This window comes from Sminthopsis crassicaudata, chromosome 5, assembly GCF_048593235.1.
Source record: "Sminthopsis crassicaudata isolate SCR6 chromosome 5, ASM4859323v1, whole genome shotgun sequence".
Taxonomy (NCBI): Eukaryota; Metazoa; Chordata; class Mammalia; order Dasyuromorphia; family Dasyuridae; genus Sminthopsis; species Sminthopsis crassicaudata.
The window spans coordinates 144,182,343-144,208,370 of NC_133621.1; the positions used below are offsets into that span (position 1 = coordinate 144,182,343).

Sequence of the window (26,028 nt, forward strand, 5' to 3'; positions counted from 1 at the left end):
ATCTTTAGTAATTCTCTTTCAGTTGAATGCTGGATTTTATGCATATGTGCGCTTCCTTGCTCTCTTTTGTTATGTTTTAAAATCACAGTAAGAATGGATAACATAAAAGGAAACATTCAAAAGTTGCATCTCTTAAAAACACACTTGAATGACTGTTAGAAGCATAGTACCCTCAATTGGTGTATGGAGAGGGAGGGGCCAGTATTCAAGTGTTTTAGGGACTGTTCAAATCCACAATGAAATAGGATTAATTAGAACAAAGCATAAATGAAAGTGGAATTGAAAATGGATAGGGAAGGAAAGGTGCCTAGAACTGACAAAGTATAGTTGTGAATTGAACATTTGGTAAAGACCTTCAAAGGGCTCCACCAGAGGGATTATTATTGATAATTAACATTAGATGACTAATGAAATCCTCTAGAGTAAAGGTGAGTTTACTACATTGGGAAGAATGGTGAGAACAGGGGTAAAAAAGTATCTAATAATTGCTTTAAAGAAAAAATGCTTGTCATGAACAAGACATAAAAACTGGAGTGTTAAAAATTAGAAGGTAATTTTTAGAGTAAAAAAAATCAGTTTTTTATTCAAGGCTGTAACAAAAACTCTTTGTTGGAAGAAAACACAGGCAAACCTATACCTGGGCATTTTTATTTTTAGTGAACTTGGAAACATTATTGCCAGAATACTGGACTACGGTACATACATATACTGATATTGAAGCAGAATTGTTGAAAAATGACAAATTTCCAAATGGAGTGAGGATATTACAACATAGCTTTGTATTAACAAATTTCTCCAAGAAATGAAGAAAAATATTCCTTGGTGGCCTAGGAACTTAAACCCTATTGAAAACCTGTGGTTTATAATCAGTGCTCAACATATGAAAGATACTTATTAAAGGAATAATTTAAATCCCATATGATAGAAGTGTCATTTCATGATGATCTAAAGAATGTCAAAATCTAGTGAAACTCAGTGCCAAATTGTGTAAGTGATTACAACAAAAGGACATGCTGCATTTGAAGAGCTTCAGATATCAAAAAGTTGTAAACATTTATTGCTTATATCTCAATGCATTATTTTACTCTGTGACAGTTAATTTGCATACCACTATAGTAGGCACGTTGTCTGTTGAGTGCGTGCTTTGTGTGGTCTCAAAAAAAGTTTGCTACATCATCATATCTGACAAATCCGTACACGTTTGAGTGCTTTAATCATGAGCAATTTTTGTCATATGAAGAAGCACAATTGGAATTTGCTTTGGTTTAATCTGGATACTTAAGAAATACCATAGTAAAATCCTGTTGTATCTTTGTTACATTTCTAAAACACAGTATTACACCCATGAGCTAGTTTATTAGGAAAGTGAGTGTATCTCACGTTATATAATGTTTCTGCAAAAGATACATAGAAAAATCATAAGTGTATTATTTTTAATGTATTAAGGATATCTAGCTAGGTTTTTCAAAGAATCCTATAATTCTTAAAACCGACCGGATGAACCCCTCTGTTGTATAATTCCAGAGTTGTACTTTAGCTTTGCCGTGAGACTCTTAGATGTGGTCATGATGTGTCACCTGATGATTTAGAGAGTTGTCATTCTAAATCTTGTTGAGTGGGGTTCATTGGAAAGGTGGCTTATTGCTCCCGAACCAGCACGCAGATTGTGTCAGCTTTCTAACATATCGTTCTTTTGTGTGTATGTAGGAGAACTACGGCATATTACGAAGCTGAAGCCCTGGAGCCTCTTTGATGTGCTTGTGGAGAAATATGGTTGGCCTCATGAAGATGCTGCACAGTTTACAGATTTCCTGATCCCAATGTTAGAAATGGTTCCAGAAAAAAGAGCTTCAGCTGGAGAATGCCTTAGGCATACTTGGTTGAATTCTTAGCAGAATCTTCAAATATAACATTCTGAGCTAGCAAATATTTTCCAGTACATCGGACCTAAATGGTGACTCTCAAATTCTTTAACAGGATTACAAGTGAGCTGGCTTCATCCTCAGACCTTTATTTTGCTTTGAGGTACTGTTGTTTGACATTTTGCTTTTTGTGCCCTGTGGTCCTGGGGAAGGGTAGTCTTTCTGTCTTCAGCTAAGTAGTTTACTGACCCACTCTCTTCTGGAAACACTTAATACCTTGTCTTTAAACATTGTTTCTTGTGTTGTGTGGCATTCAAATGTCATTTTCTTGAACGAAAAATACTTTCCCCCTCTTTGTGTTTCGGCAGGTTTTGTAACTATTTATGAAGAACTCTTTTAGCTGAGTATTCTATAATTTACACGCTTAAGAAATTATCAAGTTGGAATCAAGAAAGACATGGCAAGGAAATGTAATTTTATCTGCTGGCAAAGGGATATCATTCTTGTATTATAGTATATGTAAATGTAACCTGTAAATGTTTCTTTCCATTAAATTTGGGATGGGACTCCAATTTCAGAGTAAAGCTACCAAGTTTTGAGTGATTTTGTAGCCTCTAAGTTGCATGTAGCAGACATCAGCTGCTTTGAAGTTATATGGACTTCAGATTCCTTAGCAATTCTTTTTACATTGGATTTTAAACGAAGCAGCTCTCATTTACAAGATTTCTTTCCCCATATGGCACTTTAACAGAAGGCAAGACTTATTTCTCATTCTAAAACATGGATTACATACTTGCGCTCCCATTGGATATTTGCATTTTTTTAAAAGTGCTTTTAAGGAAAAATAGCATTTTCCCTTATAATGTGATAACATGCTACAATGTGGTATTTATTTCTGCCTATAAGCACTAAGTTGAACTATACGCAGGTTAGATTGAGCAAAGGAAACATTATGTTTGAAAGAGTATTCTAGATCTAAAAAGCAAGGGGTATAGTATATACTTTGCAATGCAATGGACAGAGAAAAAAAAACCCAATCTCAGAAGTCAGAGATCACTGTTCATTCTTCATGTAGCTTTACATGTTTCTAACAACAAATTGCACTAGTTTTTTGTCTTTCCATAAACTCAAGTACAAAGAAAATGATTTCCCCTTTGCAAGTTGCAGTTTGGTTTATGCGTGTAGAATCCAGGACACAACCGTAGTAGGCAATACAGATTTTAGAATGTTAATATAGAGGTATTTTGCCTCTTTTAGAAGTCAGTGGGATGAATGTAATTTTTTTCCAGTTTTACACATTAATTATGGTGCCACTTTTTCTTGACTTTGTCCATTTAAATTTATTCACATGCCTTTGCAATAACTAGATTGTGAAAAGATACCCAAGTGTTGTAATAATAACCTATTGTTTGAGGTGCTTGCAGTTGTCTAATTAATTAAAGTGTTTTGTTTTTTTTTCAGACATTGTGCTGGTCATTGGACTATGTTTGACATAACTTTATACTAACATTTTTTAGTTATTTACTGTTACATGATTTTAGTATTATATAACAAAATTCAATGAATTGAATGTTAAGATGTTGAAACCCCAGTTGCATAATATAGGCAGTATGGTTAAAGAACCAGAAATCAGTTCTTTTTAGGGTAGAATAGAAAAGTGAAAATGGAATTGCATTCTGAAGGGAATAGATTTCCTGAAGCCATAAAGTGAATAGTCTTCCAAATGCTGGGGTTTAATTAATGAGGCTTCTTGTTCACTTTCTCTTAGAAGTTTTCAATTGAAAAAAAAAAGGGGGGGGATGTGTTAAAGTGTCTCAAAAGAGATACAGATATGAGAATTTTGAAAAGCTGAGATTTTGAAATATTTGGAATAAAGTTGATTTAGGTCTTGAGATAACTGTTAGCCTTAAAATAAAAACAAAGTAACTCCATGAGTTATTTAGGCTTTCAGAGCTAGAAAGAATAGAAATAATTTGGTCTTAATGGCCTAATTTTATAAAAAGATGTTCTTGCTTATGGTTAAAGAGCTCAGACTACAACCCAAATCTCTTGACGTGTCTAGGTTTCTTAAGTTAGTGGAAATATCCTAGAATATGCTTCATTGTAAAACAGTACAGTGACCTTTTAATTATTGACATGTACAGTGGAAAGCATGTTTGACTTGGAGTCAGAACCTGGATTCAAATAATGGCTCTGATATGAACTATTTGTAAATCACAACTTCTCATGGCCTCTCTTCCTTCAGATTTGAAATGGAGCGTTGAATTAGATGATCTCTAATGATCTCTTCTAAATCACTGATAAAACGAACTGTTCACTGACCCCAATTTGGTTGTCCAGTCCCTTTCCATGGGAAGTCTAATAAACTTCTCACTTGCATAGATTTGTTGCATTGAAAGCAATCTGTAACAGTGCAAGAAATGTTTCCTAACTCTGGGACTTTTTTATTTTTTTTTTTGGCCTGTTAAGACTTTTCCTAAATATAATGCAAGATGATCCACAGTCAGAATCAACAGGATCATACAAAGTGAAAGAGATCTTAGAAGCCATCTAGTTCCAATACCTTTGTTTTACAATTGAAGAAACTAGATCTGAGAGAAGTTGCCCAAACATCACAATGATAAAAAGGGAGAACAGAGGTTTTAATCTGGTCCTGCCTCCAGAACCAGCACTCTTCCCCTATATCATGTTGCCTCTTGGGTATTTTAGTTTTTTCCTCCAAGTGCTGATATGGGGCAACAGTGGGGATTTTAGTCTTGCTCTGTATATAATTCAGTACATTAAGCTAACATTCATTGTGCTCTTTTTCAGAAATAATAATATTAGAGGATTTTGTACATTAGAAAAATTGATTAGGCCCTCAATATAGTTTTTTGATTGTAGGTTCTAAGGTTTTTTTTTTTTCTTTGAAAAAAATGTATAATTTTGATAGTATTTTAGTTTCTACCTATCATTAAAGATCTAATTTTGGGGTAGAGTATTGTGGTGTAACTGCATTTGCCTGTTTTATTAGAATAAAAGATAACAGAATCAAGACTTTTTGCTTATGAAACATTACAAATGAAAGTTATCTGAATATACACACACACATACATGAACACATGTGTATGTATGCGCGTATATCATTTCATTAAGCCAATGATAATTATGTTCCATGTATGAGAATCACTGGTTGTCATAAGGCCTACTTATTTCCAAGACAAAGTATTTGTCTAAGTAAGCAGACCATGATCCAGAACATTACTGCAAATAATAAATCCAGAGACTAAAGTTTCACTCATATCCTGTCTTCAGATCACAAATTAAGTCTCTTATGTCTCAAGAGAATAGACTGTTGGCAACCACTGTTAATGACTACACTACCACAAAAGGAGTTTATAAAATGGAAGCACTATTATAACTGGTCAGAACCAGTTTGAATACCTGTTCACTTTAAAAAGAGCAGAACATGGCATAAAGTGACTTAAAAGTAATGCCAAATCTAAGACCTAGATTATTGGTTGTTTGCTTACATTCATTTTGAAAATGCTTTTCTCCAATGACAAACTGAGGCAAAAAAAAAAAATACATTATATATATGTGTGTGTAAAGGTCATTTAGGAGAAGGAAAAAAAAAACTGCCATTGCACCAAATGTTGGTAGAGTGACAATGACTATATGTCATATTACCTTTTTATCTCTAACATAGAATGAAATGTGGTCACTTATAAAATTCCCTCTTCAGAAGTCAGTTATTTTTTTATATATTTGAGTGACCAAGGAATTGAGAATTGATAACAGAAGATATCAGCTATACTCCTCAAATCATTCTATTTTCAAATCTTTCAAATTTTCAAATACAACAAAATCGGATCTGTTTATCAGCCAGTCATTTTGAGAAAATTCTGACAGAGACTGTCTACTAGCCCAGTATTCACTTTTCTTCCAGGGATATCTATCCTAATGTTGCAATAATAATAAACCTACTTTTAATCTAGAATATAACAGTTATATATACTCACTGTGCAAGCAAGTAAACATTAATGGGATTTCAGACTAACCTATAACTTCAACTGTCTGGTATGAATTTTCCATCTGTAACTGTGCCAACATATATGACTTATGTGAAATGCATAAATGGAATGGTCTAGTTTTATATGCTTGTAAGATGCTTCACTGAGTAAACCTACATGAGTATTTTTGTAGTTTCTCTGGCTCTTAACTACTGCATAAACAGTAGATAAACAAAATGGAAAATGTTTTCTATCCTTTTCTGTTGCTTAAAACCTGAGGTAGTACTCACTCATTTTAAAGGTTGTACAGGACAATTTGGTAAAACTGACATAATTGTGTTTTATTAACATGAATTAAAATGCCCAACCAGTGCTGCAATGTGACAGTATATTAAAAAAATTTAAATGTCATATACTGTACTACTTTCACAAAGATCACACATTTTTGCAAAAAGAGACTTGTCATATATACAATACTATATCAAATGAGAAGCTGTAAGCAATTTTACACGCAAAAGAAATACAGTATTTACAGAACTTGTCAGAAGACATTAGAAACAATCTATACATTAAATTACATTTTTCTGCAAATAACCGATGAAACAAAAGAGCCAAGTCCACACCAAACTATAAAAAATCTGTATTGCATTTTCTACCTAGATGCATACACAGAACTGTTGACAAAATGGGGGAAAAAAAACCTGTTAGTGCCATCACTTAGCTGTGTACTTATTACATACGTATAAAAAAAAGTAATATAGAAAAACATTCACTAAATGAATTTAACTGCAACAATAAAATTTAAGATTATGCAGCATCAAATCTACTGCCAGAAAAACAGCTGGAATGTTCACTTACAAAATAAAGATACCTAATACTGGTTTAACAGCACGTTTTCCAGGAATTTTAAAAAGCAAAAAATGGAAAAAATACAATGAAAGAGCACTGGTGTTTGCTTTTATACAAAGTTTCATGTACAAGCTTTAAAAAGTACCATGAATAGGTACATATGAAATATACAGTTTATCTTACAGAACATTTTAAAAATGTTTTTGGAGTCCTTGTTAATGCCACCCTGAACCATGGTAATTGTTCTGAAACGTCGGTGGCACCTGTGCTCTGTGAATTGGAATCTGTCCGGGCACCGGAGATGCCTGCTGAGGTCCTTGAACCCCATGGGGCAGGGTTACAGAGCCAGGATGTGGACAGAACCCTGAAGCTGTAGGGGTTGGAATACTGTTTGGTCCTTGTGGCTGGAGATGCGGACCTTGGACTGGTAAGGGACAGTGTGGTCCTGTTCCAGTAGGCTGGTGTTGGGGTCCAGGTCCCATGGGGGTGTGATGTGTAGGTTGTGAGGGATATGATGGTACAGCTGGATGAGCACTTGAAGGAAAAAGTGGAGGTCCTTGATGAGGGGGATGGTGTAAGGCTGGAGCAGGGGAAGCATGATGCCCAGAAGCCAGAACACTGGAAGGCGGAGGCGGGGGTGGGGGCGGAGCTGTGTTCACTACATGCTGGTGTTGTGCTTGCAGACCTTGGTGTCCAGGGGCAGGATGGGGGGGGTGGTGATGAGGGGCGGGGGCTGGTGGAGGAGGGGGCGGGGGCAGATGGTGCCCAGCAGTTTGAGAATGAATATGTGAGCCGGGGGCTACTGCGTGAACGGGCCCTACTACGTGTGCTACAGAATGCTGCTGATGGGAACTTGGCTGTTGTACAAGATGTGGTCCTGGAGCAGGTGGTGGTGGTGGAGGGGGTGGAGCTGCTGAAGCTTGATGGTGAATGGTAGAGTTCTGAGATGGCAAAAAGTGGCCTGAAGTGACGTGGTGTCCTGAAACTGGCTGCTGACTTGTGGTACCAGGAAGTGCTTGATTTGGTCCAGATGTAAACACAGTTGGTTGGGAAAGGCTACCCTTTAACTGATTATAACTCTGAAAGTTTGCAGAGGGCTGCTGGTTTTGATAATAAGAGGAAGAGGAGGGAGGAGGAGGAGGAGGGGGAGGTGGTGCAGTGCTGTTCAAATTCTGTTGGTTAAATTGACTGTAAGTTGCTGAAGATTGTCCTGAAGGTGTCTGTGTAAATAGTGCTCCAGTAGCTGGCTGTGGAGTATTGGACTGAAGGTTCTGTGCTGCTGGATAAAAATTTCTGTGAGAATCTCTCTGAGGTGTTCCAACTTGAGGTGACTGAGAATGGTGGGCCCTGTAGGGAGATCCTAACTGCTGCGCATGAGGCTTCGGTGAAAGGTAACCATGCTGTACGGGTGTGAGAGGAGTCGATGACTTCGGTGGATTTTCTACATGAGGTGATGGGGGACAGTGCAGCTTCAAAGGTGCAGACGGAAGCTTTTGAGACAGTTGCTCAGCTGAACTACGCACATGTGACTGAGAAGAATGAGTCTTTGAAAGTGCTTGGACGTTATTTGACAGCTGTTTCTGTTGTAGCTCTGCCTTTGGAAGATTGGCATTCTCAGTCTCGGGTGTATTAACTGCTGTCTCCCACTGAGAATCGGGTTTTGTGGGTGTCTTTCCAAGTGATTGGGCAGGAACTGTAGGACCTGGTGAACAAGGCTACATGAAAAAAGAATGAGTCAATGTAACATTTATAAACTGATTTTATATATACTAAAAACAGAAAAGGAGGCTTTAGTGAAACAAAAAAATCACACAACAGTATTGTGCAAAAGTTGCTCTTTTGGGAAGTTTAGTTTCCAAATTCAGATTTTCAAACATTTCTTTAAACCCTCACTCATTAAACAATTACTTTTTTAAAAAAAGAAAGATAATGCTGTGTGGTGATAATTTTGTTGATAATCTTTAATTATGGCTTAACTAGGAATAATTTAAATAATAAGTTTAGGATTACTACAGATATTTGATGTGATATTTTTCCCCATTCAGTATTACATCATGTTCTCCAAATTGACCTACTGGTTCTAATAATCCCAATACACATTTTATGTAATTGGCATACTTTAATTACATTCCCATCTCAAATTGAAATTTTTTATACAACACTATGTGTTGCAGAGGTTACAAAAATGCCCTATGATTATAAGATAAATTACTCAAAATTTAATAAATAAAATGTATTTCTACCAGGTTTACTTGCCTTAACGGAGAATAATGACAATGTTTCACTACTAAAAATCTCTTAGAAGGTGCCACAACTTTTTTCCAATGTATTAAATTTCCCTGTTGAACTGTTAAAACTTTAATTTTAAAGACAGATCTCTGATATTTAAGCTGTTAGCATTCCATTTACATTAGCTCTACAAACAAATTTAATTCACAAAGAGCCCCCGACCATAGTTCTCTCTTTTATCTCCAAATGGGTTCTCAAAACAAAAATTTAAAAAATAAAAATTTTTTGGTGAATAAGGTAAGTGAAACACAAACTAGGTAAGGGGTAGCAGGCCAGTGTTCACAAATTGATAAAAAATCTAGACAACTGCATACCAATCATCTTCAATTTTTTCTGAACTGCTACATTCCAAGGTGCTGTGTTATTACCTTGCTCACTTTTGAAGGACTTTTACAAGTCTTTTGAGAAGTGTCTGGGGATGGACATTCATTTGTGGTTGTGGGCTCTGGATTTTCAGGATCAGGGTCTGTAAAAAAAGAACCATAGTAAAATGTAAAATCACATGATAAACAGTGCTTTTGCAAACACTACAATGGAATTTACATTCAACTATTCAGACCAACTTAAGAATTTCTTCTTGGTGATTAAAAAGCTGTTTAAAAACTACAACTGTGATTGATAGGTCATCTGCTTACTGACCTTCTATAAGTTCACTGAAAGAAGGGACTGGGACCTTAAGTTGCAACTGGGGAATGTGATTTGAATGAGATGAAGGTGAAGACTGAACATGATTCGGTGAGCATGGGATACAAGGTGACTCTCCCCCTACAGATGAAGCAAACCCAAATAGAATATTAGAACTGCTATATTCTATAATATACACTGGTTAGTTGAATTCACTTCCAACTAGGAAAACAAAGCAACTTACCACTATCTTTGTCTTTCCTATGATCACTGAGAAGTAAGGCTCTCTGATAGCTCCTCTCTCTTACTTGTTCCACTGAAGTTGAAGCAGTCCTTTAAAATAATCAGAATGAAAGAATTTTGTTTCATCTTTTACATAATACTATATTGAAGCCCAACTTCTTGTATCACTATACCTCAGACAAATATTTTGAAAGAAAACAATGGAACATGCTGAGAGTTTTTATGATGATTGAGCAAAGAAATTCTGTACTGTACCATTACTGCTGTTAAGAACCTTTTTTTCATGAATCATAAATACTAAATAATGGGAAACAAAAATTATTTGGAAGACATTTTTAAATCAGTGAGAGGAGTAGAACACTTGGTTAACTGAGTTCAATTTTTTCCATCATGAATAGCTTTAATGGATGGTGTTAAAATCAATAGTTATATTCCTTGTTGTAAACTAACTTTAACTTAATAGAACTACTACTACATTGGCCAACTCTTCAAAAAAGGCTTTTTCCCTATCAGAATTATTTGTTTAGAATTAAACATGACAATCTTTAACTTAATCCAGGGTCCCAGATTCACAGAATATTTTTAGTAAAGCATTTTACTTATTAACATGATACTTCTTATCAAGAAAAACAAAACCCTCTTATGAAATTTTATCCCTATTTAGGGATGTGCAACAAAATAATGAAGCTATGCAATTAAACCCAATTGCTTTAGAGTTATTTTACACATATACCACTACCTGTCTAAAAAATAAAAAGTGGTAGAAGTCAGCACAGTTGCATTAATACATGACTCAAAAGTTTCCCTGAAGATTCCCTCTTTTCTCCTGGTTCTATATTTCATAAGCAGATTCTAGCCCCCAGCAATCTGGTCAGAAATTAAAAGCCAAAAATGTGATAAGTTTCCTGAGGGAGCACCTTTTTCAATCATAATTGCTATAGATTTAAAGCTTCTCTTTTGGCACTGCTGTCAGAATCAACTTAAGTCATACTTTCTGTCCTTTCCTTTTACCATCTTTCCACCCAAATGACATTATCAAACAACTCCAACTGACTTTTGGCTGTTTATATAGAACTCAAATCTACCTAATAAGGAAGAAGATCTATCATCACTGAGAATACTTGAAGGAAGAGGACAATGATTATGAAGGTAGGTCTCTAAATGGAATGCCAGTACCTGTGGAATAAGTATTTAAGATTTTTTTTTCTTTAAGGTTACATGACTTGGATTTTAAGTGGCAAACTGATTATAAAAATGCAATTATTACTTTTATCCCAGTAATAAACTTAGTTGTTTCCCCCCCCCCCCCGGACAAATAGAATTGAAAATCAAAACTTGATCCCCATGAAGATTTGTGTGCTAATATTAAAAAAAAAACTTTTCCCTTATAGAGGAAGAATTCATTCTTTACTTACTATGGGAAACCATTACAAGATACAAAATTGGCTTTTATTTCTCTTTAGGCATTTTTTTTTTTTTTAAAGATGTAGGTTCTTCTGAATCAATAGATTTGTATATATTTATAAGCTGGTAGCTCAAGAGATATAAGAAAATGGGCTGCAAAGTATTCTGGCAAAAATATAATACAGACCAATTTTCTTGTTTATTCAAGATACGTTGGGAATTAAGTATTGAGTTTTATGTCTTTAGCTTCCACGAGTACAGAAAGACCTAATACTTTGTCTCTAAAATTTATAGAAAATATGTATAATTCAATTCACAATCAATCAGAACTAGAAAATGCACAGAAAAAAGAAATTGCATTTGCAAAAAGAGGAAGTGGATCAGAACTCTATATTAAATGAATAGTACCTATTAAATTTTCAGAATTAGGTGGTTTGAAATTCAGGTTAACTGAGACTACCTGAAAGACAACATATTTGGGACATTTTTGTGCTGGGCACAACCACATTTCTCACTTTAGTTAGTTCCCCCATTGGCAAAATACCCATCTTCATCTGACTGCCATCTCTGATTAGTATCACCAACATCTTTTTATATAGTAGTTTGTTTTTTTTTTTTTCAGTACTTAATTAAGAACTTGATTTTCAAGAATGAATCTTAGGGATAACTCGGTCCACTTACCACTGAACTTCTGGTTCATTTTTTTCACCAGAAGTTTCTTTTACTGGGCAGTTATTGCTGATTTCTTCTGAAGCAGCATTATAAACTGTATTTGGCAATGGCAAAGGCAAACTAGCAGTGTGGTCTACTTGTTCCCCATTTTCACCACTGTTACTACACCCATCAGTAGTGCTGCTGCTGCTGCTGCTGCTCATGTTTCCCCCCATCGTACTATGAGGTGACACAGTAACTAGAGAAAAGTTGTCGGCCTTGGAGCCACTTTTCCTAGCTTCCCGTTGTCTTTTCCGGTATTCTAATAAGGACACCTAAAAAGAAAATAGAGAAAAACAAGTCATTTTTGCTTTGTTTGTCAAAGTCAATACATTATTATTCAAAGAGTTGTCAACATTCACATTAGGAAAATTAATATGACTTGGGAAAAATCACCCTCATGTACTTTTAGCAACTGCTATAAAATCCATATAATTGTAGTTTATTATTTGTAATACAAGTGCTTTAAGTTCCTCTTTTTTGGTTGTTTCTGAGTAGGAAGACCATACAGTCTGGAATTTAACTCAAGCAGGACAGTCAATTACATGATCAGTTAACACTAACAATTGCAATTATATATAAAGATTTAAGAGATGACCTTGACCCTGTGCATAGGGCAGATAGTCCCATTTTCCAGATAAGGAAATTCATGGTCACACATTAAATAATACAAACTGAGACTAGAACCTAGATCTGAAGTGTTTATAATCCAATGATCATTTCTACTACAACATAGTGCTTCTTTTCATACTGGTTACCATAAGGAAAAGAAAAAGGCTGCCAGGAAAAGTATACTGTTCTGAAAGTTAAGAAAACTATAAGGCAAGTCATGTTATCTTTATTTGTGTGTAAATTTTAGAAAGGAATAAATTCTAATGCCTTTTTAGTTCAGGCTAACAAATGATATATTTTTGCTTAATTCTTTCCAGTTTGGAGTTTATTGTTATGATTACAAAATTAATCCAGATCTAAATTTGTCTTAAATCCTGTAGCAGTTCTAATTGTTTTAATTCCTATGTACCAATGGAAATTTTAATGTGAAAAAAAGATACCAAGCATCTAAAGTTTTCTTAAAGTATACATGGGTTCAGGAAATGCAGATAGAGATAATGGAAAAAGCTTTCACCTTTTTCTTTTGTGGTGGATTCTGGGGTGTGCAGCTCCCCTCAATCGTATTGTCGTTAACTGTCCTTCCAAACCCTGGGGGAAGCCCATCTTCTGAAGAACAGAACACGGAGGTCTCCATGAATACGCTTCTGGAGTCATCTTGCACTAGGCACTTTGACTCATTCACTCGGAAGCCACCTCCAACCTCCAGCTGATGGGAAGGTGTTAAGTCCCTTAAATTGGAATTCACTGAGGAAAAGTTCACACCTGTTCTTTCAGGGCTTTTAACCCAAGAAGAGTAAATTGTGCCTCTTCCACAGGGCGAAGGCTCTAACTGGCTGTTAGAGTCAGTCCTATCCTGTGAGGGGGTTTCCATAGTTTTAGAAATGGCAGCGTGCGGCTCCACTACATCAACTCCAGTTTGCAGGTCTGATACAGACTCCTTGTCTCCGGTGCACTGCCTAGTTATATCAGTTCTATTTCTTGGGCTGGAATATCCAATGGTCTTTATTTCTTGTAGGCCCATTTCTGTCAGATTAGAATTTCTAAAAGGACCCACTGTCAATATAGTTGGTGTTCTCTCATAGCCCTGTTTGAAGGAGAGGGGAAAAATTATATTACCATTTACAGCCCATGGCTTAATTTTTTCAATTTTAAAACTTAAAAACAACTTACCTCTTGATTATAAACTCGTCTTTTAATTTCTGGTGAACTTTCTGGGGAGGAAATATTCTATGAAAAAAGAAATGATGATTAGTAATGAAGTCATCCAAATCTAAGTTCAATAGTAACAGCAATTGTGATTTTGTGTTATTCAGGCTTTCAATTTTAAGACAATCCTCATCATTAAATCAATTGTTTACACTGTTAATATTTCGGTAATGTAAAACAAAATCAGTTTGTAAAGAAATTAACAAAATGATGATCAAAATGAAATTCCAGTATGCTCCAAATATAAAGGTAAAAGTTTTTATGACAGAATTTAAAACACTTCAAAAGATGCATACATATTTTCTTTTGTGGTATAAAACTCCCAGTGATTAAACTGTTTTCTAAAAAAACCATGAAAATGGGTAGCGAAGAAGGCCATACAAGCAAAATATCAAAACTTATTCTCTCACCTCAAAGTGCATAGTATTTCCCTGTATACAAGGAGTTACTGGAGTAACTGGTGAATATATGGGTTTATAACCATTCCTGCAAGTTTCATCTTCTGATTTTGTCCTAGGAGGAGTAGCAAATAAGGATGCATCTGTAGCAGTGATATCCATATGAGTTGGCGTAGCATATGGAGAAGGAGTAGGTGTGGAGGTTTCAGAGTAAGCAGAATCCAATAATTGATAGAGTCTTCGTTTTTTTAGTGGAGTCGTTAAATCTGTATATCAAAAACAAAAAAATTCTAGAAAAGAACACAATTTTCTTTAAACTAAAAAATCTTCTATAATAGTGATATACTCAAATCTTGTTCTAAAAAGTGAAATTATGACAGCTAATTTTGAAATCTCAAAGGTACAGTACTCCAAGCAAGTAAAAACTGTACTAATATGAAAACTATCTTTGGAATACAGATGTTGCTAAATTACCTAAAATCATACTGTTTTATTAAATGAGTTGCCTAGTGGAATCAGCTGATAGTTCCAAAGTCTCTCCAACTTTGAGTATTAGCAAATTCTTCAAAATAGAAATATTCATGCTAAAGTTTATTTTAAAAAGATATAATGCTTAAGTTATGCCAAACTAACAACAAAAATATCTTTTACCTGGAAGTGAACAGCTATCACTGAGTAACAGTGGACTTTTATTTTCACCATTGACAGCAGGGCTTCTAGATCTTTCTTGGCATAATGAACTAAATTTATCTATAATTGCTGAGTTTTCTTCTTCTAATGCTTGCTTCAACCATCGCTAAAATAACAAAAACCACAGTTAATATAACTGTACAGTGGAGCAAACTGAAAAAGCACCAGAACTGGAATGCTGTTTATCCTAATGCTGCTAATCCCAAGAAAAGTTTACCTTTTTGCATGAACCAGAATTATTTTCAGAAGGTTCTTTTCTTCTCCTTTTTTCTGAAAGGAATGGTGAAGTAAATCTAATATAGTGCTTCGGAGTAGTATACACATGGGGACTATAAGTAAGGCCTGGTAAAGAGTTGAGTTGTGTAGCTAATACTTCAGGATCTGTAGTTATTCGGAGAGGCCTTTCCGAAAGGCTCTCTGAAGATTTTCCTGTCTTCTCATTCTTCTCACTTAACCATTCATTGACTAAGTGCTAAATAAAAGAAAAAGATGAGTGAGGAAAGGCACCTGGAATTCTAGAATTATAAGTTGCTTTAGTAACTAAAATGCTATATTAGGGGAAAAAATAAAAATAAAAAAGAAACTATACTCAATTCACTAGACATAATCATTTGTTTATCCCATTTTTAACAGCAAAGTGAAAATATATTAATTAGCACACAGATTTTTCCTAAGCTGTAAGCTTGATGAGGAAATGGAATTCCTTATATCACAATGGAGAAAAATCAGTGGGAGGGTGATTTCATTTAAAATTTATTTTCTCTAACATTTTTTAAATACCACAAATTATTTTAAAAATATATATAAGATAAAAAGCTTTAAAAAAATTTTATGCAATTTTTCTCATCTTCAAAAATTTAATTATCACCTCCAAATACATTCAGCAAGCTTTTTACTATTATTGTATACTAGCGCTATCTTCAAAAAAAAAAAAAAATCCAACATAACATGACAGAATTTAGGCCAAACAAAATCCCCAAGTGTGAGAAATCTAGAAAATGTGATTCTATTTCTATATTAAAATGCATTTAAGAAGTGACTAAGAAAAATGCCATGCTACTATATTCTAAAATAACTTAAAATGGCACTTAGATGTTTTCCCAGTCTTAAATGGAATAAAGAATAATCAATTATTGACTATAATTTTTAACTTAGTATCATATACTTAGAGATTCTTATTATATATATATATATATATATAGATAGATAGATAGATAGATAGATAGATAGATAGATAGATATAGATATAGATATATAGATATATTTAAATAGCTTAGTTTGTGGCTTTCCTTAGGGTAGGTCTGTCAAATCATATTTTTTAAATTATCCTCATTTTTAGGATGACATTCATAGTATATAAAAATCTTTTTTTTGAACATTAAAAGATTTCACAAACCTCAACATGTTTCTTTTTAGAAGTGATTTACCTGACCTGTTTTATTACTTATCTGGGATAGGGATACTGTTCATATTAACTGCCAATTTAAAAAAAAAAAAAAAAAAAAATTTTAATTTTAATTAAGCAATTTATTTCAATGATATGAGGAGACTGCCGAGTAAAAGTTGAATTTAACTATATCCAAATAATAAAAATCTCCCTTAAAATGAATGGGACAGGAACTTGACGAGCTATTAATTTGTAAGAAAACATGTTTTAATTGTTATTTGGGGGCTTTCTGTTTGTTTTCTAGCAAATCATACCTTTTTTGTTTTGGGGTACCTTGTTGGACATTTATTAAGTGCTGGAACTTCAGTCTCAGTAACTACTTCTGCTATGGCAGTTTCAGTTTCAGGCTCTGCTGCAAGTGCAGTGTTTTCAGTTTCATTTGGTTGTGAAGTAACTTCTACATCAGGAGAAGATGGCTGGATATCTGAACACATGCTGACAGTTCTGTGTCTCCGGCGTTGCTGTCCAATGTGAGTTCTACTCCGAGAAAAGCTTTTTCTCTGCTTAGTTCTATTTACTTTGGCAGGGGTTGGCTTGCTGGCAGTTTCTTCCTTTGTTGTTTCCTATTAAGATATAGACCATAAAGGGCATTTTTAGCATTTTATATAAGTTGAAAAAGAAACGGATAATTTTTTTTATTAAGTTATTAAGGGCAGTAAACACAAGAAAGCAGACTATAATCTTCAATTTTTAAAAACTTTTCTTATGAATGATGGCATAATAATTTAGATAAAAAGGACTACTGATATTACATACTTGAATCTGTTATAACTAGAGGTATCCTACTTTAGTTGTTTTTCTTTTTAAAGCAAATGAAAATTTAAAAAATTTAACTGGAAGGTGAAGTCATCAAACAAACTGAAGGCATATATACCTGAACAACTTCAGCATCATTGACAATCTGTGTATCTTTACATTCTGTTTTAATTTCTGTTTTTGCTGTGCTGATTCGTTCCAAAGCTTGTTCCCTTCTTTTCTCTCTCTTCTCAAGTCTAGCAAAGGCTTGCAGAATAGCTTCCATTTTCCTTTCTTCTCTTGTCTAGATAACCAAATATGACAATCTTTTAATAAATACCTCTATAAATATAATAAAGCTAAAACCAAAGTATCACTTCTAATCAAGTCTGTGTCAAAGAAATATAAATATTACTTGATCTAAACAAACTTCAAAAAGTCTGTAACAATGACTTTATTAGGCAACAAATCACCATGACAATACTGACAATGACAATACCATAAATGCACTCTCAAGAATAGTTTAAATAATCTTTTAAATTTGTTTCTTAAATTGGAGATGAATACTACAAAAGACTGTTGCTTACTATAAGAATGTTTAAACCCTACCCCACCAAAATCAGACCTTTAATTTTATACATACCAAATAAAGTTTAAATTGTAAAAAGACATTCTCTTTATACAATTAAATCACTTTAAGTTTTTGTACAGCCAAGTTACACATGAATACATAAACACATATCTCAGGAATTATCTTATTTGAAAAACATTCAATTAACTAGTTTTAATATCTACTGTGGGCAGAGATATTATGTTAGAAGTACTAGAGAATCAAAAGCCACAGACCTTATGCTAAAAGAGAGTACAATCTGATATGGGGGGGGAGGAATAACTTTTACAAATGAGAGGAGAATTCAGTATCAATGGAAAGTCGAAGTAATAATGCTAATGAGAAACTTAAGGAAAGATGGATATTACTTTCAGGGAGGAATAGGAAAGGCTGAACAAGAAAGCTTTTACAGAGATTGTGACACTCGATTTGCATTATAAAAAGGGAGGGAGTTTTGAGAAATTGATTGGAAAGGGAGAGTGTCCATTCTAAGAAAAGAAATAGGAAAGACAAAAATAAAAAAGATAAGAAGCATATCCAGTATAAGGTATACACAAGAAATAAAAGCTAAAAAGGTAACTTTAAAGCAAATTAGGTCAGGAGATTTATTTAACAAATACTGAAGGTTTCTTACTATGATTGGAAAATCACTCAGGAAAATTTACATGGAGTAAAATGAATGGATCAGAGTAGGTTGGTGTTTGAGGAAAAAAAAAGCCTAAAATATGGTGATTTAATACATAGAAAAATAAAGGGCCAAATGCAAAAAGATATTCTGGATTTGGCAACTGATCAATAAAAGAAGTTTGGGGAACAGCAGGAAAGATGAGACTTTGAAATACCAGCAAAACATTCAGGGGGACTTTTGCAATGCAGTTTTATATTTACGTTAGAATATTCTTCACAAAACTCTAAGAATCCAGCTAAAAGTGTTGTCTAAGGGCAAGTAGATATAATTCAAGAAATCTCATGAAGGCAGGCCTCATTTTAAGTATCTATCTCTTCCTTGCTTTGTCTGGTCATCATCAAAAGCATGCCTTCCCTAAGAGACTCTCAAGTAGTCCATAAAGTTCAAATTTAGCCCCAAGACATTTACTATCTTTATGTTCTTGGAAGTCACTTAACCTCTTGTCTGCTTCAGGTCCCTCAACTGTAAAATAGGGATAATAAATATAATTAGCACTAACTTTGAAGGACTGTTCTTAAGGATCAAATGATATAAGATCATTAAGACGCTTAGCATGCTGCCTGGCATATACCAAGGGGAAAAAATACCTTTCTCCTTTCCCAGTTTGACTTTGACAGGAAAAAATAAAAAAATAAAAATGGGTGCTACATCACACATGAAACTCAGTAAATACAATCTAAGACTTGAGATTCCAATACTTTACTTTTTTCCCCATAGGTGTGAATGGCATGCAAAAAGAATTTCAACATTCGGTTCCTATGGAATTTCTCTTTCTATTGGATGTTCGGATCTCAAGCTCCTACTGATAATTATAGTCCACTTTTATGTTGGGGCTTCAATAATTAGATTCTAATCTTCACCCCCTCAATCCTTTGTTCTCTATAAGCTGTGAAAGTTAAGTAGAATAGGATATTGATTGCTCTGTCTTTTAGATGAGGAATATATAAAAAATACATCATGATAAACAGTAACTTTGAGTAGTATGTATATATATATTTTTAAATGGAGATAAATCTGTTTATTGATCTATTATTGTCACATAATAGAAGCATTTCTATAGGAAGTATGGTATGAACAGGATACCAGAAATAAATGCCTAAAAAAAGGTAACTTTTCATTTTCTAACCTGCCTCCTTAAGCTTCAGTACATCACATTACTCAGGCCTACATGTCCGACCTGCTTTCCAACTCTATATACCTTGGGTACATCAACAACTTTTCTGTTTCTATTACACTGTTGCAATCCATAAATGTTAAAGAAATCTAGAGCAATATTATTGCACAGAACAGAAGGTACAACATTCATATATATCACTTTTATTAGTGAGCTTGAAAGGCAAAATTCCTGCTTATTGTCTTTTCAAATGAAAAGGAATAGAGGGAAAGAAAGCATATCCTTCTAGAAAGGTGAACTAGTGTCAGTGTTTAAGAGTGAACCTTCACAAAAGGAGTAGACCCCATAAACCAAGGCATATAAGGAATGATGGAGGAAGGAAAAGGCAAGATAAACTTCTGGAGTGCCTAGTTTCAACTTTTCAAACTACTTCTTGAGTTACAAAATACAAGCTGTGGATCAGTGAGGCCTATAATAAATAATTGTTGAAAAATCCCAACACTTACCACTTACAAGCTGTAACGTTTTGGTGACAATACCTGCATTTTATATATAAAATATAGCACTGTTACATAAATACAGGTAGCTATTATTCCTGGAACCTAAGTCTAATGGTCCCACTTCATGGCCCTTTTTGATAAAATCAATATAATTATAACAAGGGGGAAAAAAAAGAGAATGTATGCTGGATCAGATTCAAAGAAGGCAGAGAAAAGGCATGGGGACTCAAGAGTCTAAAAACTCCCCTCCACTCCCCTTTCTATGTATTACCTCCAGAAGCTCAGGCAAATTACCTTATCTGTATCTGTATAAGGAGTGTGTAGGAAGAGATAGCCTAAAAGTGATCCTAAAGGTAAAGTAAATTTAAAAAAATTTAAAATTAAAAAAATTTAAAGTAAATTTAAAAGCCCTGCTTTTCTATACCAAGCAACCAAGAAGTGTTTTGATTTTTCTACTGTAATGATCTTATTGTAAATTCCTTAAAAGCCTAGTCTGTGTGTCTTAAATTTCATCATAAATTTAGTTATTCAGTTGTGGCTCCTCAAAGTTATATGCCATTGTATTCTCTGTAACTAAACATTAAAAAAAAAAAAAAAAGATTAGTTGCTCTAATGGGATTGTCTTTCCCTGCCCCAAGCATGCCTGTGTATGTGGTGTATCTGCTCTTGTAGGGAGGACTGAAAGTCATCTCTATATATTGTCTTTGTGTATAAAGAATGTGAGAGGTTGGACTTAGCCTGATCTGTTGTACTCAGTAACTTTGTCACAGAAAGTGTCAGAATTAGGGAGGATCAGACTAAAGAAGTCTTTAAATATTATATGTTATCTTGGGACTTGAAAATCCTCTTAGTTAAGGATAAATGTCAGCATCCATTTTCAATTTTAAGGGTTAGGGTTAATTGTAATTTAAATTATTATTATATTGGTAATATAATTTAAAACATTGATTCAGTTTATCAAGCAAGAAATCACAAAATCGCTCATTCAATGCTATGACCTAAATATTTTAAAAGAAATATGGTAAATGAAAGTGCATTCTTTTTTTCCTCCTTATTTGATAAACAATGGCCTTCTGAAGAAAAATGGACAATTAAATGGCTCATCTAATCTTAAGACAACCAACTATGTATAGTTTGTTTCATCCCAAATGTAATTATAACTAAAGATTTGTTACTATCACCACAGGGTAAAAACAAAGATTATTAGTCTCTGTACACATTTCTAATTCTTTCATACTTTTAATGAAAATGTTTTAGACTAAATAAACCCCTTGTTTCTTCTCTGAAAAATACTAAATCTCATACTTCCAAATAAGGTAGATTTAATAATATTCTTCAAAGCACACACTATCATAACTATAAATCATAGACCATTCAATAACAGAATATACTTATATAGTTTTTAAATAGAGAATACTTTTAAGATTTGCCAAATGCTTTTCAATTCATTGGCTTTTCATTCATTGACACACTTGATCTTTACAAGCCAGGAAGATAGGTATTACTTACTCCCTTTTTATGGAAGAGGAAATAGAGTCTGAGCTCAAGTGCCTTGCCCAGGGTCATAGTGCCTACTACATGTTTGAGGCAAGATTATGGTTCAGTTTTCTTAATTTCAAGACCATCTAATTAAATATCTCAAAATTACAAGTGACCCAATTCCTCTACTGATTTACCTGTAGAGACGTTTAATATAGATGCAATGTGTGTAATCAGGAAAAAAGTGACCTTGATTGCATACAGTAAGGGAAATAAATTAGTAGCCAAAAATTGCACTAGTATTCATGAAATTCTAAATAAAATCAGAGGAAAGCCTTTAGTATTCCTCTGGGGAAATTCTTTATAGAAAAACCAGAAGAAACATATGGTGATAGGTATGGATGAGTTGTAAACTTTCTACAAAGTCATCCTTTTATGGCTCCCAGGTCATAAGAATTTGTTAATTATTAATCCTATTTCCATGCCTTTCTTCCAGCACATTTCACATTTCCTACCCACCCCCACATATTTCTCCTGAAATTTCTGATTGCCTTGAATCTCACTTACACTGCCTGGAATGACTGAATTATTAGTTGTTTTATTGTCCTTCATCCCATAGTAGTGTAAACCAGGGTACTATAGTGTCTTTTTATCCTAGTAACTAGCACATAGTAGTGCCTCCTCATTTGAATTTCAATGTATGTAGACTGGGAGGAAGGAGTAAATCAATGATTCTTATAAAATTAAAATAAGCCCATTTTATGCAGATACAATTCCCAGTGCTATGTTGGAATTTTTCCAAAAGGATAAATGTTGTATATAATTCACACAAAGACATTAAAAACCGACAGTCTTTTAGTGTATACATCAATACCCCAAACATAAGTAGTATTACCATTTTCTATGTAACTAGAGGAAAACATTTTACTTATATTTTAAACAGGGCTTTTTGCAAATTTCTCACCTCCCCCAGCTCAACTTATTATTCAAATTCCTAATTATAATTACCATACAAAGAAACATTTCAACTTAAATTTATAAAACTATTTAATCTAACTTCCTTTTGTGGATGAGAAGATTTAAGTGGAGAAAGTGGTTGTCCCAAGGTCTCACTCCTTTTCTTCTTGCCATTAGAGAACAATGTACTTAAAACCATCTGCATTGGGTTGACAGTAGCTGACACACAGGGTCAGTAGGTGTGTCACACAAGTAAAAGGAATTCCCAGATGAGGCAAATTGCTCTGTCAATTCACGTTGGCACTTTCTCTGCAATGAGGATCTTCAACAAAGAGATTGAGAGGCTTGGCCAGTGCCAGAGAAGGGCTTCAAAAGCAGGAATGGTAGCCTGGTATGCCTAGTCTTCAGTTCCGTGTTCATTAGGCCATAGTACCTTTTGGAGTCAGCTATTTATTGGTTTGTGGATTTTTTTTTTGGTATGGAGGATTGTGGGGCTGAGGACAGACTAGAAACAAATGGCTATATTTAAGAAAGTGGCCTATGTATATGGCCTTTCAAGGTAACTCCTCACTAATTTGCCTCCTAAATGATTAAGGCCAGAGTCTGCCTTTGCTCTAAAATGATAAAGCATATTCCCAATTAGAAATTCATGATAAATGCTAAACCAGAAATTTTCTATTACCATATTGATCATACTTAGATTCTTTGAAGGTATTTAATTCAAAAAGTTATGCTAATTTCTTTTCTTATGAGCTATTTTGTTAAATTTCAAACCAGACCTGTTGAGAATCAAACAGTCAAATGAAATGGGAATCAGAACAGCAGATCATTAAGTTTATTTGTATTTGCCTTAGTATATATAACATTCTTAGAAGCAAATTTACCTCCACAATTATTCCTTGTGTAGTCTGATGTTAAAGTTCTTGAATATCTTTTATATTCAAACACATTTATGCATAGTAGAAAATACAGAATCTTGAACCATGTCCTCCAACCCCCTTGTTTTACAGTTAGGAAAACTGAGGTACAGAGAGATATTAAGAGTTACTTGCCCAACATATACAGTAAGCATAGGTCAGGATGTGAATGACATCGCTTATTCCAAATCTAATTCTAATGAATGTAAATCAAATGGATTAAACTTTGCTACAGATAATCCGCAAAATAAATGACAGTAAGTTGAGTAGAGAAAATATAAATCTTCCTACAAAAGATTAAAATAATATTTTACCAGCCATGGACAAAATAACTTCATCCTTTAGGACAAAGTAAACATAGGAATTATTTAAAAGCAAACTTGATAATTGTTATGTAATAAATGCCATATTAACTGCTTCAAAAAACTTCTGCTGAAGTTCCTTCTTGTAGTACCACTGGGACAAATTCCAAAAGTCTTCTGTATAACAGTAAGGAAACCCTCATTTGTCCATATCAGGTTATTCAAAAGGAATCTTCAAAATGTGCTTCTTGACACACCAGATAGGCCCTTTCAATTACCTGAAACTGGAGCTTAAGAAGAGGTCAAGGAAGAAGTTGCTTGATCTTTAAAAAGATGCCCAGTGATCCCATGGTCATCCTGACAATCTCAGTCTGCACAAAATCTTTGGAGATTAATTATGAAAAATCTATCTACAGAATTTTCTGTGTCTTATTCATTTTGGGCTTTACAGCATGGTTAAGCACACGATCCTAACACTAATAGAGCAGGGGTAATCATTTGTTGTGTTGTGGACTCTTTCTTATGAAAGATTTTTTTTTGGTCCAAGTGACCTAAAATTCCTATTTGAAAGATCTCTTGAACTTATTTTGTTGTCAATTAGAATGATCATTGCTTATCAGCCTTACCACAAACATTCACAACTATGTCATTCACAATGTCTGTCTAGTCTGCAATAAAAAAAAAAAAAAAAAAAAAATTGTGTTAAACAATCAAGTGCTTGCCTGTAAGGCACAGTACTGACAGAATAAAGACTATTCTTGTAGTCTCTCCCCTAAAGAAACAGATACTCTTATCAGTCACTAACTGAAGTCATAAATCCCATCCTTTTCTCTATTACTAATCAGCTCAGCAACAATTTTGCTTTTGAATTTAGGTAAAGATCCTTTAAAAAAGGAAAACAATGGAAAAAGGAGAACACCAGGAAAAAGAACAATCCATAGAAGATTAATTCAGTTCACACAGAAATATCCTAAGATATAGTTCTTATGGGATTTTCTTGGCTATTCCTTTAGCACTTTTATGTTACAGTCAATTTGGACTATTTTTCCCTAGGTTCTTCCTTCCCACATGTAAAAATACTACTGTTCAGGCCCCAATTCAAGTGCTATCTCCTTCACCATGTTTTATCACTTCAGCTAGAAATGATTTGGGAATTTATATTTTTTTGTACAACATATCATTTACTGTTTTGTTATATTTATCAATAAAATCATAATCTTCTTGAAGTTAGAGGCTGTATTAAGATCCTTCCTTTCACCTTTCAGGGCACAATTACAAAGAATACAGAATACTTAAAATCAGTCTTTTTTAGTCTCCCTTTTCTTTCTAAGCCCAACTTCCTCAGTAGCAAGCTCTCCAGCAGAAAAAGGACACTAACACAACAACATATAGATCTGTTGATTTTATAAATCTGGAGAGGCATATGTCATGAAAAAGTTGCTTAGAATGCACATAACTGAATTAGGGATATTATTTTAAAAATCCAACCAACCAAAAATCTCATAAAGCAGTTGATGTTGGGAAAGGAGACAGGAAAAAGTAGGGGAGATAAACATCAAATCTTTTTTGCTTTTTCCAGTTTAGATCCATCCTCACCTAATGGACATTTCTGGAGAGCATCACCCTTGAGGGCTAAAAAATAAAAGCAGCAGTTTTCTTTTCAATTTTAAAATACCTATATTTACATAGCCTATTATCAGAATTCAAGTTGAAAGCAATACAAAATTTGCTGAAGCACTCATTACTGTGTCCCAGTTTGGTGCTTCTTCAGTTCTTTCCAGTTTGGTTATTTTGATGAGTGCTACAGGATATAAAGCATAAAGTGTGTGTGTGTGTGTGTGTGTGTGTGTGTGTGTGTGTGTGTGTGTGTGTGTATCAAGAGAGTCATTTTACCTTGTTCCAACCCTGATCAAACTTCTCAGGTAACACGCATATTTAAAACAATAACAAATAACATTACTAGTTCTTACTATTTGCCAGGGTTCTTAGCATTTTACAATTATCTCTTTTGATCCCTACAATATCTTAAGTGATATATTGTGTTTATTTTATAGTGAGGAAACTGAGGCAGAAAGAGATTAAGTGACTTGCCTAAAGTCACAGAAATAGTTGATTATTTGACATCATATCTGAACCTGGATCTTCCTGACTCTGATACTAGCCTTCTATCTATTGTGACACCTAGTTGCCTAATTATAAAGAAGAGCACCACTTTATCTCCTGAAAAGGTAAAAGAAGAAGGGAATGTGACAGGTTAGGAAGATGAGAAGTTTCACAATTTCATCATCCCAAGAAAGGGCATAATGTTAAAGTGAAAAAAATTCAGTTAACATTTAGTTCTGAGGAATAAATTAAAATTTTAAGCCTATATTCAAGGCTTAATAGCATAGTCATAAATA

The 26,028-nt window shown here is 34.0% G+C and overlaps 2 protein-coding genes across 18 annotated transcripts in view; one reads left to right on the forward strand and one right to left on the reverse strand.

Moving 5' to 3' along the window:
* SRPK2 (SRSF protein kinase 2) overlaps positions 1-3,322 on the forward strand; it is a 274,052-nt gene extending 270,730 nt beyond the window's left edge. For all 8 annotated transcript variants that reach the window (XM_074268415.1, XM_074268416.1, XM_074268417.1 and 5 more), the window contains one exon: positions 1,708-3,322. In XM_074268415.1, the coding sequence (XP_074124516.1) occupies positions 1,708-1,892 (185 nt within the window). In that variant the 3' untranslated portion in view covers positions 1,893-3,322. The remainder of the gene's footprint in view (positions 1-1,707) is intronic.
* A 2,852-nt stretch (positions 3,323-6,174) lies between these two features.
* The window catches only part of KMT2E (lysine methyltransferase 2E (inactive)), an 81,575-nt gene continuing 61,721 nt past the window's right edge, over positions 6,175-26,028 (reverse strand). For 9 of the 10 annotated variants that reach the window (XM_074268408.1, XM_074268404.1, XM_074268405.1 and 6 more), the window contains 12 exons: positions 17,202-17,366; positions 16,582-16,890; positions 15,098-15,352; positions 14,842-14,986; positions 14,203-14,456; positions 13,757-13,813; positions 13,101-13,670; positions 11,945-12,249; positions 9,861-9,949; positions 9,632-9,757; positions 9,361-9,458; positions 6,175-8,418 (listed from right to left, as the gene is read on the reverse strand). In XM_074268408.1, the coding sequence (XP_074124509.1) occupies positions 6,919-8,418; positions 9,361-9,458; positions 9,632-9,757; positions 9,861-9,949; positions 11,945-12,249; positions 13,101-13,670; positions 13,757-13,813; positions 14,203-14,456; positions 14,842-14,986; positions 15,098-15,352; positions 16,582-16,890; positions 17,202-17,366 (3,873 nt within the window). In that variant the 3' untranslated portion in view covers positions 6,175-6,918. The remainder of the gene's footprint in view (positions 8,419-9,360; positions 9,459-9,631; positions 9,758-9,860; positions 9,950-11,944; positions 12,250-13,100; positions 13,671-13,756; positions 13,814-14,202; positions 14,457-14,841; positions 14,987-15,097; positions 15,353-16,581; positions 16,891-17,201; positions 17,367-26,028) is intronic. The other variant, XM_074268406.1, reaches the window with a different exon arrangement.